The sequence below is a fragment of the Microtus oregoni genome, unplaced genomic scaffold (genome assembly GCF_018167655.1).
Source record: "Microtus oregoni isolate MIOR12 unplaced genomic scaffold, Mior012 000037F_ref0000500, whole genome shotgun sequence".
In the NCBI taxonomy this organism is placed as follows: domain Eukaryota; kingdom Metazoa; phylum Chordata; class Mammalia; order Rodentia; family Cricetidae; genus Microtus; species Microtus oregoni.
In genome coordinates this window covers 23,924,654-23,942,500 of record NW_024543096.1, presented here as the reverse complement: position 1 = coordinate 23,942,500, position 17,847 = coordinate 23,924,654, and the positions used below count along the sequence as shown (strand labels likewise).

At 44.9% G+C, this 17,847-nt stretch overlaps 1 protein-coding gene across 1 annotated transcript in view; it reads left to right on the top strand.

Annotated features, from left to right (window-relative positions):
- The window catches only part of Mettl8 (methyltransferase like 8), a 74,320-nt gene that overhangs the window by 32,313 nt on the left and 24,160 nt on the right, over nucleotides 1-17,847 (top strand). The window contains 1 exon segment of the mRNA XM_041631561.1: nucleotides 11,942-12,033. Coding sequence (XP_041487495.1) covers nucleotides 11,942-12,033 — 92 coding nt within the window.

Genomic DNA, 17,847 nt, shown 5'->3' with positions numbered 1-17,847 from the left:
CTACAATGCATGAACTTTAAATTCCTGTAATGAGTAAAAGGCTTTATGGATGGAGAATATAGTTGTCTCCCCTTCCCAGTTGCAGTTATGTGTGGCTAGTTGCAATTTAAACCTGTGTGTTTGAATTTTGTTCACTGCAGTGCAGGGTACTTTCTGTCCTGGTCTAGAAAACACAAATTAATTTTTAGAGATAATCAGCAGGTCAGTGAGTGCTCTTGAGGGCAGAGTGACCTGGTGAGGAGGAGAGTGGGGGAGATGAAGGAATTTCGTTTTGTTTTTCAGGTTTTCTCGTCTTTATTTGAGGCATGATCCCATCATGTAGCTCAGGCTGGCCTCAAACGCTCACTCGCCTACCTCGTTCCCCCCAGTTCTGGAGGTGGTGGGCTGCACAAGCTACACTTTATATGTATAGTGTTAGTAGAATTTGAATTTTAAGGAAAGAATGCACTTTCCTATTGGCTCTTCCTTATCTGCCTGGTCCATTGTATGTGCTTTAGTATAGATTAGAACCCCTCAACAATTTTGGGTTTTACCCCATCATCCTGATCAGTGGTTCAGAGCTCAGCATCTCGTATGTAACAGGATTCCCAGTGAATGTCTCATTAGAGAGATCAAGACTGCTGGCCACCTCAGGCTGGCTCCCACCCCATTGTATTCTGATGTGGAGACCTCAGATTTTTTCATGTTATGTCTGTTAGTCATTTAGCCCCGAGGAAGAAACTGACTTGCTAATAACAGTCATCAGGATATATTGACGGCTGAAAAGAGAAGTGGGCATCTAGGAGTCAGTGATACAAATTAGCATAAATAGTGGAAAAGAAGGTTTAATTGAAAATAGTTCATTTATAGCTGATACACCTGTAACCGTTGCAGCGCATCCAGTCTGGGACTCATACTCCTGAACTAATTAACGTCTCTGAAATCATGACACTTCTTACAGTTGATGACATCTTATTGTTGTAATTGGAGGAGGTTTTATTTCTTACAGGTACAGAAAATAATAGCATCTTAGTTTGATGAAGTAGAATAATTAGAATTTCAAGTACTAATTTGAATACTGTTTTGAGAAGTATTCGTCTTCCTTGATTAATATAAAGCAGAAAGACACATACATCAGGATTTGTATACAGAGTATTTGTTACCCTGTTAGAAAAGCAATAAACCCTTTTGATCCATGGGTAAATGGGCAGTGGATATAGAGAATTGAACTAGGAGGGAATACCTGTGAGTACCGGGGGGAAATGTCAATAGTAAAAGATATCGGTTGACACAATACAATGCTTTTTAGATGGACACAGCATCACATCCAAAGGCACCACTCTTAAGTTTGATGGTCTACAAGTAAATTCCAAGTTGTGTACCAAGACCCCGTCTCAAAAATCAAAACAAGACAATTAAACCAGAAACAACAAGACACCTTTTTAAATACATTTAATTTTCACACAGAAGTAAGGGAAGGAAGGGAAAAGGAAGGAAAATAAAGATAAAAGGAAAAGAAACGTAACATAGCAGCCCTGGTGATAAATTTCACTTCTTTATTCACACGTGTGTAGTGACTTCTAATCACACTCACGCACTCTAATCTAATCTAATCTAATCTAATCTAATCACACACTCTCTTACCTCACACCAGCCCTCATTAACCCCTCTCCTTGTGTCTTTAGATTATTCTTTTGTTTTCTGACCTACTGAGTTTCAGCAGGGCCTTCTTCCTGAGCTTAGGTATGGCACTGTCCACCAAAGCATGGGTTGTTCCCTGGTGACTACAGCGCTGAAGACCACGACTCCCCGCACCCCCCACACCCCTATATCCAGTGTTCCCAAGAGAAGGAAAGGGCCCCTGTCCTTCCCAACCACACGCTTTGACTAGGTTTACACAGTACCAGGCATGAGTTCCCTCCTATGGAGGAGCCTCAAATGTAGTCAGAACCAGTTGGTTCCCTCCTGACCCTCCTTACCACTGTTGCATAGTGAGCACATCCGTCTCGCCTGGTAGGTTGGTATTGTAGCCTCCGTCATCTGCAGCTGGGCAAGATGGGTAATGAATTTTCTCCTTCAGCTGCCTACACAACAGCCCCTTCTGGGTCTAGGCAATCTACTAGTCTGGACTGTAGGCAAGGAGGGAACGTCCAGCTCAGTCTCAGCTTGATTTCTCTTTGTCTTGCTACCAAGGTGGGTGCTGACTTTATTCAGCCTAGGTCAAATATGTAGGTCCGGAGAGAAGCCAAGACCACTGGCTGTGTTGTTTGGGGGTTGCTGAGGCCTCCTGACCAACTCCGAGAATATCCCACACCTGGCATGGGGAATTTTATTTGATCACCCATGGCTTCTGGGATTGTCATTGTTCAGCTATGTAGGACATCTCCATTCAAAGCTTCTCTATGTACACACACAGAACATATATGTGCATATATATACTAGGGGTAGTGGGCGTCATGTGACTTCTTTGCACTTCCTTAATTTTATAAATTATAATTTTGTTTAGTCATTTTTTTATTTTGTCTCTCTGCTCCTTTTCTCCCACTTTGATCTGAATCAACTTAGTGCTTTGTGTTCTATTCCCTCTACTGACTTTTTAGCGGTTTGTTTTTTGCATAATTTTAGGGGTTATTCTAGGCCAATAGTTTCAAACACTTTAGTCACAAGACCCCTTTGTACCCTTAAGTCACAGAGAACCGTACCTATTATTTATGTGAATTGTGTCTGTTGATATTTTTTATAGTAGAAATTAAAGTGGACATTAAAATATTTGTTCAAGCTAGGGATGTACACCTTTAATTACTTAACTTAGGAGGCAGAGGCAAGTGAATCTCTGTGAGTCCAGGGCTAACCTGATGCACATAATGCGTTCTCGGCTAGCCAGGGCTACATAGGAGCCTGTCTCAAAAACTAAAACCCAAATCCCCCAAATATATTTGTGTGTATGTATATGTATATATTATATGTGTGTATATATATTTGTTCATTTCAAAACAGTAATGAAAACATTGCATATTAATTCAAATTACATGTATTAAGGAAAGTATCTATAAATTCTCAGAAGTATAGTGCAAAGATTGTTGCTGCCCTAAGAGTTTACATGTCTCTCAGCATCGGGTTTGGCTGAGGAAGCTGGGATCTCACATCTGCTTCTACATTCAGATTCTGTAACATGTTTAGGTTGGGCTGTAGGAAGGCAATGTGTCCTTGCATGGATATGTATTATTAAGCAGGATATTTTTCATACCCTTTCAGAACAATTTGTATTTGTTTCTATGTTTACTTTGGTAATAGGTGTTGGGCCTTGAACACGACAGGCAATACTTTGCTACTGAGCGACTCCAACAGCCCATTTTATACTTAGTGTCTTGAGCTGCCCAGGCTGGTCTGTAGCCAGAGGAAGCTTTGAACTTGCCCTCCTCCGCTTCCCAGCTACTGAGTGCTACAGGCCTGCACACCTAGCCCCACCTAAAGCCCTTCTCCATATTCTACCAGGTATCAGCGGCCATTCATTAGTTACAGCGTGGGTTATAAGCATACGAATACCCGCTCATGTTCTTTGGTGTTAGAACCTGTTGTGCACTCTGGATTTCGGATGGAGTCCTTACCTGTTCGCCATTGCACAACATTGAGCATGGATAAATTTGATGAGATTGGTGTTCTGTTTTATGGAAAATTCCCAAATGTTAACACACTTCATTGTACGATATTTAAAAATCACATTCATTAACATCATCACTAGTCTCATCAGAAAACTCTGTAAGTATTAGGAAGCTATCAGAGTCGTGGCAGTAGACATGAATTTTCAAAAGTTCTAATTTTTACTCAAAACACCAGATTATCGCCGTCAGCTAATACTAGCATTTGTTTCTCTTGAAGCGATGGGCTATTTTGTTTCCCTTTAAGAAAACATATGCCAAACACCCAGATAACTACAGTTTTATTTGGAGTTGTTCTTTCAAGTAAAAATAGCATCCTGTAAAAAAAGTTGTTTGCCTCAGTGGTAAGACACACAGGAAAGGAGATGTATCTGTGCAGTGCACACCAGCCTTCCCCTCTGCAGTGTGAGCACACACCCACCAGGCTTCTCCTCTGCAGTGTGAGCACACACCAGCGCTTCCCCTCTGCAGTGTGAGCACACACCAGCGCTTACCCTCTGCAGTGTGAGCACACACCAGCCTTCCCCTCTGCAGTGTGAGCACACACCCACCAGGCTTCCCCTCTCAGTGTGAGCACACACCAGCGCTTCCCCTCTGCAGTGTGAGCACACACCAGCGCTTCCCCTCTGCAGTGTGAGCACACACCAGTGCTTCCCCTCTGCAGTGTGAGCACACACCCACCAGGCTTCCCCTCTGCAGTGTGAGCACATACCAGGCTTCCCTTCTGCAGTGTGAGCACACACCCACCAGGCTTCCCCTCTGCAGTGTGAGCACACACCAGGCTTCCCCTCTGCAGTGTGAGCACACACCCACCAGGCTTCCCCTCTCAGTGTGAGCACCCACCAGCCTTCCCCTCTCAGTGTGAGCACACACCAGCCTTCCCCTCTGCAGTGTGAGCACACACCAGTGCTTCCCCTCTGCAGTGTGAGCACACACCAGCCTTCCCCTCTGCAGTGTGAGCACACACCAGCGCTTCCCCTCTGCAGTGTGAGCACACACCAGCGCTTCCCCTCTGCAGTGTGAGCACATACCAGCCTTCCCCTCTGCAGTGTGAGCACACACCAGCCTTCCCCTCTGCAGTGTGAGCACATACCAGCCTTCCCCTCTGCAGTGTGAGCACACACCAGCCTTCCCCTCTGCAGTGTGAGCACACACCAGCCTTCCCCTCTGCAGTGTGAGCACACACCAGCCTTCCCCTCTGCAGTGTGAGCACACACCAGCGCTTACCCTCTGCAGTGTGAGCACACACCAGCGCTTACCCTCTGCAGTGTGAGCACACACCAGCCTTCCCCTCTGCAGTGTGAGCACACACCCACCAGCCTTCCCCTCTCAGTGTGAGCACACACCAGCGCTTCCCCTCTGCAGTGTGAGCACACACCAGCGCTTCCCCTCTGCAGTGTGAGCACACACCAGTGCTTCCCCTCTGCAGTGTGAGCACACACCCACCAGGCTTCCCCTCTGCGGTGTGAGCACATACCAGGCTTCCCCTCTGCAGTGTGAGCACACACCCACCAGGCTTCCCCTCTGCAGTGTGAGCACACACCAGGCTTCCCCTCTGCAGTGTGAGCACACACCCACCAGCCTTCCCCTCTCAGTGTGAGCACACACCAGCCTTCCCCTCTGCAGTGTGAGCACACACCAGTGCTTCCCCTCTGCAGTGTGAGCACACACCAGCGCTTACCCTCTGCAGTGTGAGCACACACCAGCCTTCCCCTCTGCAGTGTGAGCACACACCAGCACTTCCCCTCTGCAGTGTGAGTACACACCAGTGCTTCCCCTCTGCAGTGTGAGCACACACCAGCGCTTACCCTCTGCAGTGTGAGCACACACCAGCCTTCCCCTCTGCAGTGTGAGCTTACACTAATGCTTTCCTTGGTTCATCACACCGTAGTGTGAGGAACAGTCTGTATTGTATATGAGGCCTGCCTTGCTAGATCAAATACTTAAAAAGAATGTTTCCAAGGGTCAATGATTTTATTTAAAATTTATTTATTGGGCCAGCTATGTGGTATACGTACTTAATTCCGGGCCTCAGGAGACAGACAGATGGATCTCTTTGAGTTCAGTACAGCCTGGTCTATGTAGTGAGTTCTAGGATAGTCAGGGATACACAGAGAGACTCTGGTGTGAGCATGGTGGTGCATGGATTATGCAGCCCTTGGGGGTCAAACCGAGAGTTTCCTGCACAGTTGGAGCAGTTTACCAACTGAGCTACATCCCCAGCTGCTCACTTGGTTTTTGTAACAAAGTTGGAATTTTTTTAAGTTTTATCTAGAATTAAACGTAGGCATTAAGAAAGGAAGAGAGTACTGTGGAGTGAGTTAGGGCTCCTCAAGAGACAGTGCTGGAATATTCTTTAGGTCTTTTTACATTTTAAAGCTGCCCTTACGGCAGGTATATGCAACCCTACTCAGATAGCAGATTCTCCGTCCTTGTTTATTGTCTGCTTTGCCACTTTATTGGCAGTGTCTTTCTTCGAGACTTTGAACTTCTAATACCACTAGTGTCCCCTCCATATTCTTGCTGTTATTATAGTAAGTGTTCCCGTAAACATCTCTGTACAGATGTTTTCTTATATTTTTGGTTGTGAGCCTAGCCTTTAACGGCTGAGCCATCTTTCCAGCCCCAGATGTTTTCCTGAATAGAACTTCTCTGTTCTTTTGAGCTATTTCATTATAATAAATTCCAAGGTGTGCTGTTTCTGAGCACACAGTGGAAATGACTTTTCCATTGGTTGTCAAATGCCTGGTGCTTTGATTTGCTGGTTAGTCATGCCTGAATTCTGTAGTTGTGTTTCTTACTTATAAAACTCAATCCGCCAGGCAGAGATGGCGCTCACCTTAATCCCAGCACTCAGCAGGCCAAGGCAGGTGGATCTCTGTGAGTTGGAAGCCAGCCTGGTCTACAGAGCAAGTTCCAAGACAGGCCACAAAACTACACAGAGAAACCCTGACTTGAAAAACAAAGCAAAACAAAAACCTTGAATAATCCTTACTGCTGGCCGCTGGGTTTTCCTGCAGAGGAATCCGATTTCTGCTGGCAAGAGCTGCAGAGAGTCCCTGTAAATGCAGCAGGGATGTCTGTAGCTGCCGTGGGGAACTGTGCCGTGGGGACCTCTGCTCCTGTGCCGTGGGGACCTCAGTTCCTCAGACAAGTGTGCGAGCTTCTCCTCACTTCACAGTTAAGAAGATGAAGTGACCTAAAGAACAATGAAAGGAAGTTAAGAGCAATCGGATAAATAATCAAATCTATTAACTACTCAAGAAATAGGACGTGACAGTCAAGACTAAGACCAGTGTTTCAAGACCACACACACACTCTCATTGTCTCGGGACTTGGCTCTGTCACTGAATGAAGGTTTCCCTTTGGAAACAGACTCACTCCACATAGCCCAAGCTGGCCTGCATCTCACTGTGTACCTGAGGCTGGCCTTGAAGTTCTGACCCTCCTGTCTTCTTAGGAAATGGGGTTCACCATGCTGTTGAACCTGTTCCAGTCTCCTGAGTGTTGGGGCTACTGGCACCATTCCTACCACAATTGTTTCTTCTGTATATATTGTAGGAATTTGTAGACAATTAACTCATCCCAGCCTTAGTAATAGTAATTTTTAAATGACTGACTTGTTAATTTTAGTGTTATAGCTGTCACATCAAAAGTGTGTGTGTGTGTGTGTGTGTGTGTGTGTGTGTGTGAACAGTAAATAAAGTAGCAATTGGCAGCTCTAGTTTGTATAGGCTCACCTCTACAGTAACTAAGTAAAAACAAAAGTTTAATTCCATTCTTTAAAACAAATGATGAAAATGCTTAGTGCCAGTTTGGGTTGTGACTGGGTTTTAAAAAAAAAAAGACTTGTAGTTAAATATGTGTGAAATTTTTTAAATTTTCATTTGCTTTTCCTGGAGACCCCAACATCCTTTTTAGAAGAGCAAAGCTGGGTACAGTAGTTTGAGTCTGTAATCCCAACATTCAGGAGACTGAGGCTGGAGGATTATTACAAATTGGAGCCTGTCTGGGCTTCATAACAAGATACTTTTTTTTTAAAGGTGGTGAGGAGCGGGAAGAGGAAAGAATGAACCAGTTTCTCACCTTTCAACAGAGGTGTTTATAGCCAGGTAACTAGGCCACCGGAATGCACTCACGTATCTGATTGCATAAACACTGCTTAGAATAGAACCAGGCTTCTCACTGTGCCTCCCAAGGTGACTCCTTATTCTGTCTTTCACCTGCTTTCCTAGACGTTCATGCTGTGTTTCTACAGTCAGACCCCATTCTTCCCCAGTCTGTAGTTCATGGCTAGACTACAGCAACTGATTTTTCCATGTCTTCTTGTGCTCTTCCTTCTGCTTTCCCATTGCCGCCACTTTAGGGTTTATCACTGCTGGACCACAGCAGTCTAACCGATCTCCCTGCAGCTCTTTCCTCTCGTGGTCTTGCGTGGTACTCCCCAGTCTCTGAAATCCCGTTACCCAGCTCCCAGCTTCACCCGCAGCTGCCAAACAGAAGCAGTCACAGTGGACACGCTTTTACTGCTCCCTGTGCGCATCCTGTCTGTACCGCCATCCTCCCGCTGGGAGAGTCATTGCGCCCACACACACATACACACACGCGCACACACACACACACACACACTCACACACACATACACACACACACACACACACACACACACACACACACACCCGCCTGCCTTTCCTCCAACCCAAGCCCAAGCCCAGCTTTGTGCTCCTCCTGTTTTCCTAGACAGCACTGACTGGCTGAGCTACCTGAGCTAGCGTGTCTACCGTCAGTGCTAACTTCCACGCCACTGCCTCATCATTCCCTTCTCTCTCTGCAGTAAGAAAACCCACGCCTGTTGTCAGTTGCTTTTTACTCTTTGATTTTTTTGGGGGGATCCGCCAAATAAATCAATCACACACAGAGGCTCATTCTTAGTTAGAAATGCCTGGTCCTAGCTTGGGTTGTTTCTGGCCAGCTTTTCTTCTTATCCCAGCTACCTTTTGCCTCTGGGCTTTTTCCTTCTTCTTACTTCTCTATATCTTATTTCACTCTCACTCTGTGGCTGGCTGGGTGACTCGTCCCTAGTATCCTCCTCTCCTCCTTTTCTTGCTCCTTCTGTTCTCCTCTTCATTTTTCCTTCTATTTATTCTCTCTGCCTGCCAACCCTGGCTATCCTTTCTCCTGCCTCACTATTGGCCATTCAGCTTTTTATTAGACCATCAGGTGTTTTAGACAGGCAAAGAATCACACCTTTACAGAGTTAAACAAATTTAGCATAAACAAAAGCAGCACATCTTTATATCACTCAGCAGATGTTCCAGAGCATAAACAAATATAACACACCTTAAAATAATATTCTATAACATTCCCCCTTTTGTCTAAATAAAAAGGAACGTTTGACTTTAACATAGTAAAACTATATACAACAAAAACAGTTACCAAGTAAGAATTACATTTAAAATATTTTGTATAGTTGTAGTTAGCATATTCAGAGAAAATAGTGCATTATCTATCCTATCTTAGTGAATCCAAAATTATACACCTAACTTATGTTCTTTCATATTTAAAGAAAACTGCAACTATAAATATCTAGTCTTCAACTCCATCCAAGACCGCTGAAGGAATTAATATTACCTAAGTAAACAGGAAGTGTTTTGCAAGCAACTTCCAAGACTCTAGAAATGACAGAGACACATGCCCTTGATGGAGAAAGAGTTAAGTCTTAAAACCCCCAGCACTCCCAGTTACCTTGGTAGAAACTAATGAACTAAGGGGGTGGGGATGGACTTTGATGTGAGTGTTGTGAAATATTTGTTCACCTATGCAAAGATGTGTTGCATCTGTTTAATTATGCAAAGATGTGCTGCATCTGTTTAATTATGTGAAGATGTGCTGCTGTGTCACCTTGCCTGCCTAAGGCACCTGATTGGTCTAATAAAAAGCTGAACAGCCAATAGCAAGGGAGGAGGTATAAGTGGGACTTCTGGGCAGGGAGAGTAAGAAGGAGGAGGAATTTAGGCTCAGGAGAAGAAAGAAAAAGAGACACCAGAGAGGAGATGCTGGGGGCCAGCCAGACACAGGGGAAACAGGAAAGTAGAACATACAGAATAAAGAAAGGTAAAAAGCCCCGAGGCAAAGCATAGATGAATAGAAACAGGTTAAATTAAGTTAAAAGAGCTGGTGGGACAAGCCTAAGCTAAGGCCAAGCTTTCATAATTAATAATAAGTCTCTGTGGCTACTTGGGAGCTGATTGGCAGCCAAAGGAAATTCTAACTATACATGACCCAAATCTGGGTTTGAATTCGGTTTCTGCCTGGCTATATTTCTGTTTCCTCTTATAGAATGTGCAGGATTATAACTCTTTTACAGAAGTTTTGAAAAGTTCAAATAAGACAAATATATGAAATGTGTTTTGTGTGATGCCTGACATGCAGTAAATAAGAAGTGGCGGTGATTCCTATGATTATGATCATTTAATCCAACTGCTCGGCTGATGTTTGTCAGTCTTCTTGAGCCATCAAGAATTTTATTTATCCCTTTTCATTGTTCAGATGATACCGTATGATAACAGGGTCAGAGCCTCTCTGGGCATGTGTGTGTGTTTATAGGTGCTTGTGTGCATGTGTATGTATGTGGAAACAGAGCTCAAAACTGCATGTATTTCTTAGTTGCTGTCTGCCTTATTTTTGTGAGAGAGAAGATTCCTGACTTGGTTGTATTGACTGGTCAGTGAGCTCAGGGTCTACCTGTCTCAGCCTCCACCCTGCCCCATTGTTTCTTGTAGCTATCTGTGCTGGCTTGTATTATGTCAGCTTGACACAAGTTAAGGTCATCTGACAGCTAATTAAGAAAATGCCTCCATAGATGGAGTAGACTAGACAAAAGGACATACTGTGTGACACAGTGCTCCCGATGCCACCAGGATGAATGAGGAGGTGTTGGAGAGGCAGGACAGAAAGAGAAACAAAGAGGGGTTTTTGTTGTCCTTATTTTTGTTTGCTTGTTTTGTTTTGATTTTTAAATTTTTCTTTTGGGGACACTGCAGGGGTTAGGGGAGAATATGGAGGGCCCAGGAGATGAGCAGAATTAGGGTGCATAATACGAAATTCCCAAAGAATCAATAAAGAGCTGGGCGGAGGCACGTCTTTAATCCCAGCACTTGGGAGGCAGAGACAGGTGGATCTCTGTGAATTTGAGAACAGCCTGATTGGTCTACAGAGTTCCAGGACAGCTACAGAGAAACCCTGTCCCAAAAAAACAAAGAAAGAAAGAAAGAAAGAAAGAAAGAAAGAAAGAAAGAAAGAAATCATCATCATCATGAGTGTGATGTCAGCCTGGCTTACACAATGAAACCTGTCTCAAAACAACAAAATGTATCATTTCATTTAAATATAAATTAATGTATTCCTGAAATTGAAATAGCTTTTAAGAAAAATGAAACTTAAATTACTTTAAAAATTTAGAGAACCAAATATTTTAAAACTTGCATCTTGCAGCTGAGGAAATGGCTCAGTGGGTAAAGTGCTCGTCTTGCAGCTTAAGGACCTGAGTTTGAGTCCCTGGAGCCCACACTTAAAGGGTGTGGTGACATCATGTATCTGTAGCCTCAAAGCTGGGGTCTGGCCAGACAGGCTGACTAGACATTCTAGCCATGGGTGAGTGCCAGGTTTCGTGAAATACCCTATCTCAAAAAATAAGGTATAGTGTGATGGACAGAAGGGACTGGAGAGGTGGCTCAGTGGTTAAGAGCACTGGCTGCTCTTCCAGAGGTCCTGAGTTCAGTTCCCAGCAACCACATGGTGGCTCACACCCACCTATAGTGGAATCTGATGCCCTCTTCTGGCATAAAGGTGTACATGCAGATAGAGCACTAATATACATAAAATAAATCTTAAAAAATAATCAAAACAGAGTGATGGAGGGAGACAGCTGATATTGACATGTCCACATTTCAAAACCACATACACACACACAGGTGCACACTCGTGTGCTCACACACATTTCTGGAGTACCAGAATACCACCCCAGCTCACAGACAGTAATACATGGGAATGTTCTGAGGACATGACTAATGCAGCCATTTCCCAAAGGTGGCTGGCTTTTCCCACAGCCAGATTTAAACAGGAAACCTGTAGGAGTTGCAGGGTGGCGCTTAGCACTAGGAGCAGCATCAACACAAAACCAGTCTGTGTGACATGGCCACTTTGTATGCCTTGGTCTAAGATGTGAGATGGCGGGCCTGGCCACACGGACTCTGCCTTCCCTACTTGTCAACCATGTTTTTCTCTTTTTCCCCCCGTAATAGGGATCACATGCAGTGGTCTGAAGAGGAAGAAGATGCAGCTAGAAAACAAGTAGAGGAAAACTCAGCCACACGAGTTGCTCCAGAAGAGCAAGGTAAAGCTGGGCTCCCACCATGCCCCTGTAGGCAAGCGTTCTTAGCTTACACCCCAGCCGATTGCTGGGATTCCCGGTTCTTCCCTTGTAGTGGGACCAAAATTAATGAAATAAATTATGTCTTCACCCTGTTGTTGGTCTTTTGTAGTCACGTTGCTTTTTCTGGGAGATAGACATATGGGTGGCATTTTAAGCAAGATGTGAAAATGTAGCTTTAAACTTTGCTTCTAGCTGGGCCGCTTTCAGTGCGTTAGTGCACGCTTCTCCTGCCGGAACTTCTCACAGACTCGTAAACTTAAAGTCAAAAGAAAAATTCGTATCAAAATATTGCTGGCCTTTTAGGATAAGGGACTGTGCACGCATGCGCGCGCGTGTGTGTGTGTGTGTGTGTGTGTGTGTGTGTGTCTCGGGGCGCTCACTTGTGTGCATGTGTGAGGTCAGAGGTCTATTTCTATTGTCTTCCTCTTTCGCTCTCCACCTTGGTTTGTTTGTTTGTTTTTGTTTTCTGTTTTTTTGATACAAGGTCTGCCACTGACCCAGAAGCTCACTATTTCAGGTAGACAGGCTGCATGGTGAGCTCTGCCTCTACCCCACCCCGACTCAGCTCTGAGGTCACAGAAGCAGCTGCTATACCTGGAGTCCTACTCAGGTCCCCCTGTCTGTACAGCAAGCGCGTTCCCCCACTGAGCCACCTCCCCAGCCCAGGAAAAGGTTTCCTGGGAGATCAAAAGTGGTTGTATTGGGAGAGTCTGTATTCAGAGTTTAGTTCAGGGAAGGCCTTTGCAGCTTCGTAATAGCTCTCGAAGTTTGGCTAGGGCTACTATTAAACTACTAAAAAATGACAAGCATTGAAAAGGATGAAGAGAAACAGAAGCCCTGTGTGCATTTGATGTGAATCAAAATTCCAGCCACTGTGGAAACCAGTGTGAGACTCCTTAAATGTTAAAAAATATTTTTTTTAAAAAATGAAGGGACTAGAGATTAAGAGTGATTTCCATACTGGCTGCTCTCGCAGAGGACTCTGGTTTAATTCCCAGCACCCATGTGGCTACTAACAACTGCCTGTACTGTAACTCCAATACTAGGAGACTGTCACGCTCCTCTGACCTCCATGGGTACCAGGCATGCATGTGGAGCACTTACACATACTCAGACAAAAACTCTTACAAAAAAAAAGTAAAACTAAAATAGTACCCCCCTATAGTTCTTCAGGTCACTTTTAGAATATGTCCCAAAAGATCCAAAGCACACTCTTAAAGAGACATATGCATTGCATGTTCATGGCAGCAGTCTCCATGGTAGGCAAAAGATAAACACAATCAAAACACAAGTGTCTAAAACAAGCAATACTGTTAAAGAACAGCCTGTTCATAAATTAATGAAAAGACAAGTAAGTTTAGCCTTAGAGGAAAGAACAGGGCCATGCTAGTACCTGGGTAACAAGGTAACAACACCCAGATATTCTGAGGACATGGATTCAGCAGCCATTTCCCAGCGGTGACTGGGGCCCGTGACTACTATAGATAAATGGGTAATAAAACATACTACATGATGGTGATGCCAAGGGCTGGGTACATGGGAAGGAGGAGCTATGTAATGGGATTAGAGTTAGAGTTGGCATTTGGGAAAGATGCCAGAGGTCTGTTCCACAGTGATGTGAACACTATAGACCATGTACTTAAGAATGACTAAGATGCTCCATTTCATGTGTTTTTAACCACAGTTTTTAAAACTAGCACATTGAAGCTGGGCGGTGCTGATACACACCTTTACTCCCAGCATTGAGGCAGAGACAGGTGAATCTCTGAGTTCAAGGCCAACCTAGTTCTACAAAATAAGTTCCAGGACAGTCAGAGCTGTTACACTGAGAAACCCCGTTTTGAAACTCCCTTCCCCAAAATTAGCACACCGGAAAAAAAAAAGAATGTTTAGAAGAAAGTGGCCGGTGTCCTTGGAGATGCATGGGGTGTCCCTAGTCACTCTACCTGACTGCTGTACTCTCTGTATTCCATCTTTTACCTTATTTTTCTTAAAATGATTTCCTCTTTGAACCATCTGTCTCCTTCCCTCTTTTGTTGTTTGTGCATATATGTGTATAGGTATGTTCATGTGTGCAGGGGTGCACACATATGTGTATATGTATAGGTATGTTCATATATACATGTGTATAGGTATATGTATGTTCATGTGTGAAGGCATGCACGTGTGTATATGTATATAGGTATGTTCATGTGTGCACAGGTGCAAGTGTGTGTGTGTATGTATATAGGCATGTTTGTGTGTGCATGGGTGCACATGTATGTATATATATAGATATGTTCATATACTCACACATACACATGTATGTGTATATGTGCACAGGCATGTTCATGGGTGCACGGGTGTGTATATGTGCACAGGCATGTTCATGTATGCACGGGTGTGTATATGTGCACAGGTACGTTCATGTATGCACGGGTGTGTATATGTGCACGGGCATGTTCATGTGGGCACGGGTGTGTATATGTGCACAGGTACGTTCATGTATGCACGGGTGTGTATATGTGCACGGGCATGTTCATGGGTGCACGGGTGTGTATATGTGCACAGGTACGTTCATGGGTGCACGGGTGTGTATATGTGCACGGGCATGTTCATGGGTGCACGGGTGTGTATATGTGCACAGGTACGTTCATGGGTGCACGGGTGTGTATATGTGCACAGGTACGTTCATGGGTGCACGGGTGTGTATATGTGCACGGGCATGTTCATGGGTGCACGAGTGTATATGTGCACGGGCATGTTCATGTGTGCACGGGTGTGTATATGTGCACAGGTACGTTCATGGGTACACAGGTGTGTATATCTGCACAGGTACGTTCATGTGTGCATGAGTGCACATGTGTAAATATGGATGTGCAGACTAGAGATCCACCTAGAGTGCTGTTCCTCAAATGCTGGTCACCTTTGGAGGGAGGGTATCAGACGGTTTATCACGAGCCTTGGCCTCATCAAGGAGGCTGGGCTGGCAGGCAGGGAACCCCAGGGACCCACCTACCTCTGCCTCCTCATTGCTGGGTTTATAAATATGTGCAACCATGCCAGGTTTTGTTGTTGGGGTTTTTTTTGTTTTTGTTTTTTTGGTTTTGTTTTTTTGGTTTTTCGAGACAGGGTTTCTCTGTAGCTTTGGTACCTGTCCTGGAACTAGCTCTCGTAGACCAGGCTGGTCTCTAACTCACAGAGATCCACCTGCCTCTGCCTCCCGAGTGCTGGGATTAAAGGTGTGCGCCACCACCGCCCAGCCTGTTCATTTTTAACATAGGTTCTGCAGATGAACTCAGGTCTTCATGCTTGGGAAGCAAGTGCTTCACTGCTGAGCCAACTCCCGGATCTGTCTCTGCCTCCCTGGTACCGAGTCACAAGCACATGCCACTGTGTTCAGCTCGTTTTACATGGGTGACAGGGACAAAACTCCTTACAGGGCAAGCACTTCACCACTGAACTCACTCAGTGCGCAACACTGGCTGGCCCAAACTCAGAATGTAAACCAAAGCAGCCTCCAGCTTGCAGTGATTCTCCTGCCTCTGCCTTCCGAGTGCTAGGATGCCCAGATTTCTTTCTTTCTTAAAACAATATTTGATTAGAGCCAAGCATGGTGGTGCATGTCTGTCATCTGAGCCCTTGAGACCAAGATAGGAGGATTGCTGTGAGTTTGAGGCAAGTTTGAACTACATAGTGAATTTGGGGCTACCTGGTAAGATCCCATCTCAAAAGTCAAAACTAAATAATTTATTGAAGTACCAAATAAGTACAGAAATTGATGTAATTCACCGAAGAGTCCTCACGTCGTTGCTGGATTGTAATATCAGCGTAAGCAGCACTGACATGGAGAGGCGGCAGTTTCCCTGTACCCCTAAGCACCTTATTATTCCTCCATCCCCTCACACCTCCCAAAGAGTAGCCCCCACCCTGCCCCCATGGCTTCTAACCCCATGGCTGTTGGAGTTCTACTCTGGGTAGACTGGAGTCAGCAGGCGGTGGTGCCTATGCACCAAATCCAGCTTATTGAGGTTGTGTTCTCACACGCAAGTGCACGTGTGTGTGTGTCTGTGTGTTTGTGTATGTATGTGTGTGTGTCTGTGTGTTTTTACAGTGTATGTAGGTCTGAAGTTGTGTGTGTCTTCCTTAGCAGCTCTTTATTTATTGAAGCAAAGTCTCTTGCTGAGGTTGGAACTTGCAGATTCTGTCTGATCTAACTAGCAAGCTTCCCCAGGGATCTCCATTCTCCGTCTCTCTGGTGTTGGGGTTACAGCCAGCTGCCACACCTTTTAGATAGGTTCTAAGGATCTGAGCTCTGGTCTGAGGGGTTGAACTCTTGTATAGGCACTTTATCCACTGAACCATCTCCCTAGCCTGCAGCATGGTTTTATAAATAAAATTTTATTAGCACACAGGCTTTCTCACTTGTTGACATACTGTCAGTGGTTGCTTTGCAGCTGTTTGGTTCAAAAGCTACTGTAAATGTCACAAAGACTGAATACGTATCTGGCACTTATCGAAAGGCTCGGCCAAAGCTAGCGGTCCAGTCCTAGGTTGACCAGATGTCCAGAGCTCCCCAGGGTTAAAAGTTTGCACTCTTCCCTGTAAGGCACATAGTGAAAATCAAGAGAAACACGGTTGAGATGTTAGCCTGCGATTGCTGGAATCTGAAGCAAAGGTATCTGGAGAGACTGAGATAACGAGACAGCTGCAGCATTTGGCTGGCAGAGGAGCCAGTGCCAGCCTGCCTTGCTCTCTGGAGTCAGGGGTGACCTCTCGTGTCCTCTGGTGCAGTCTGTCTCCCTCCGTATCAGTGCATCCTAGTGTGGAGAAGAAAGATGAGCCTCTGACCCCAGCGGAATTAGTCTATTTTTATGAGCTCTAACTGGGCAATCCTGGAGTGGAATGCTGCCAAGGAGCGTTGGGCTTGGACTTGAGAGTGGATAGCCGGGGCAGTGTTGCCGTAAGCCAGCCAGCATCACCTTCCTTCGCAGGCACGCTGCCACTGGTTCTGAGGAAGCAGAACTCACTTCTTTGCCAGCAGCTGCACAGACATATTTTCCACATGACTCAAAAGAGTGGCCACCTGGGTGTGGAGACTCCAGCCTGAGCTAAGTTCAGCATTGTCAGTTGTTTTAAGTCATTTCCAGGAAATGAAAACTTATCCACACTATTATTTGCACATTATCCTAATAATATGAGAAACCAGGGATTTTTTTCTTCCTTTTGAATATGTTGCTCAGAACTTAAGTAGAGCAGGGCTGATAATGTTAAAGCTCTCTGTGTGGCCGCCTACTTTGTCCTGTGTGTGTTAACAATGAGTTTGAGTGAAGCTAATGAGGTTATTTTAACGCCTCAGAAACCACAGTGAAGAAACGACAGTTCCTACAGAACCGTAGTGTGACCAAAATAGAAAGGTGATGACTGGCCTTTCTGTGCAAGAGGAGAGGCGGCACAAAGGCCACGGCGTCACTTTGAGACATTTGATTTTCTTTATGGTGACAGTCTTTTCTAAGTATTTTTCTGGCCACTGTGAAGATAGAACTAAAGATTCCATTTCAGAATACCTCAAAGAAGCAGAGATTTGTGCCGGGTCCTCTCTTCCTCCTTCTGCTCAGTGCCCTGGGCTCCTCAGTGTCAGGGGACCACACTGCAGGGGAACACAGTGCAGAAAAAGATGCTACAGGGACTATATTATATGTGTGTGTGTTTGTGTGTGTACACACACATATGTACATATATATATATATATATAATTAATTTTTTAGAAAAAACAATCTTTTCTCATTTTATATA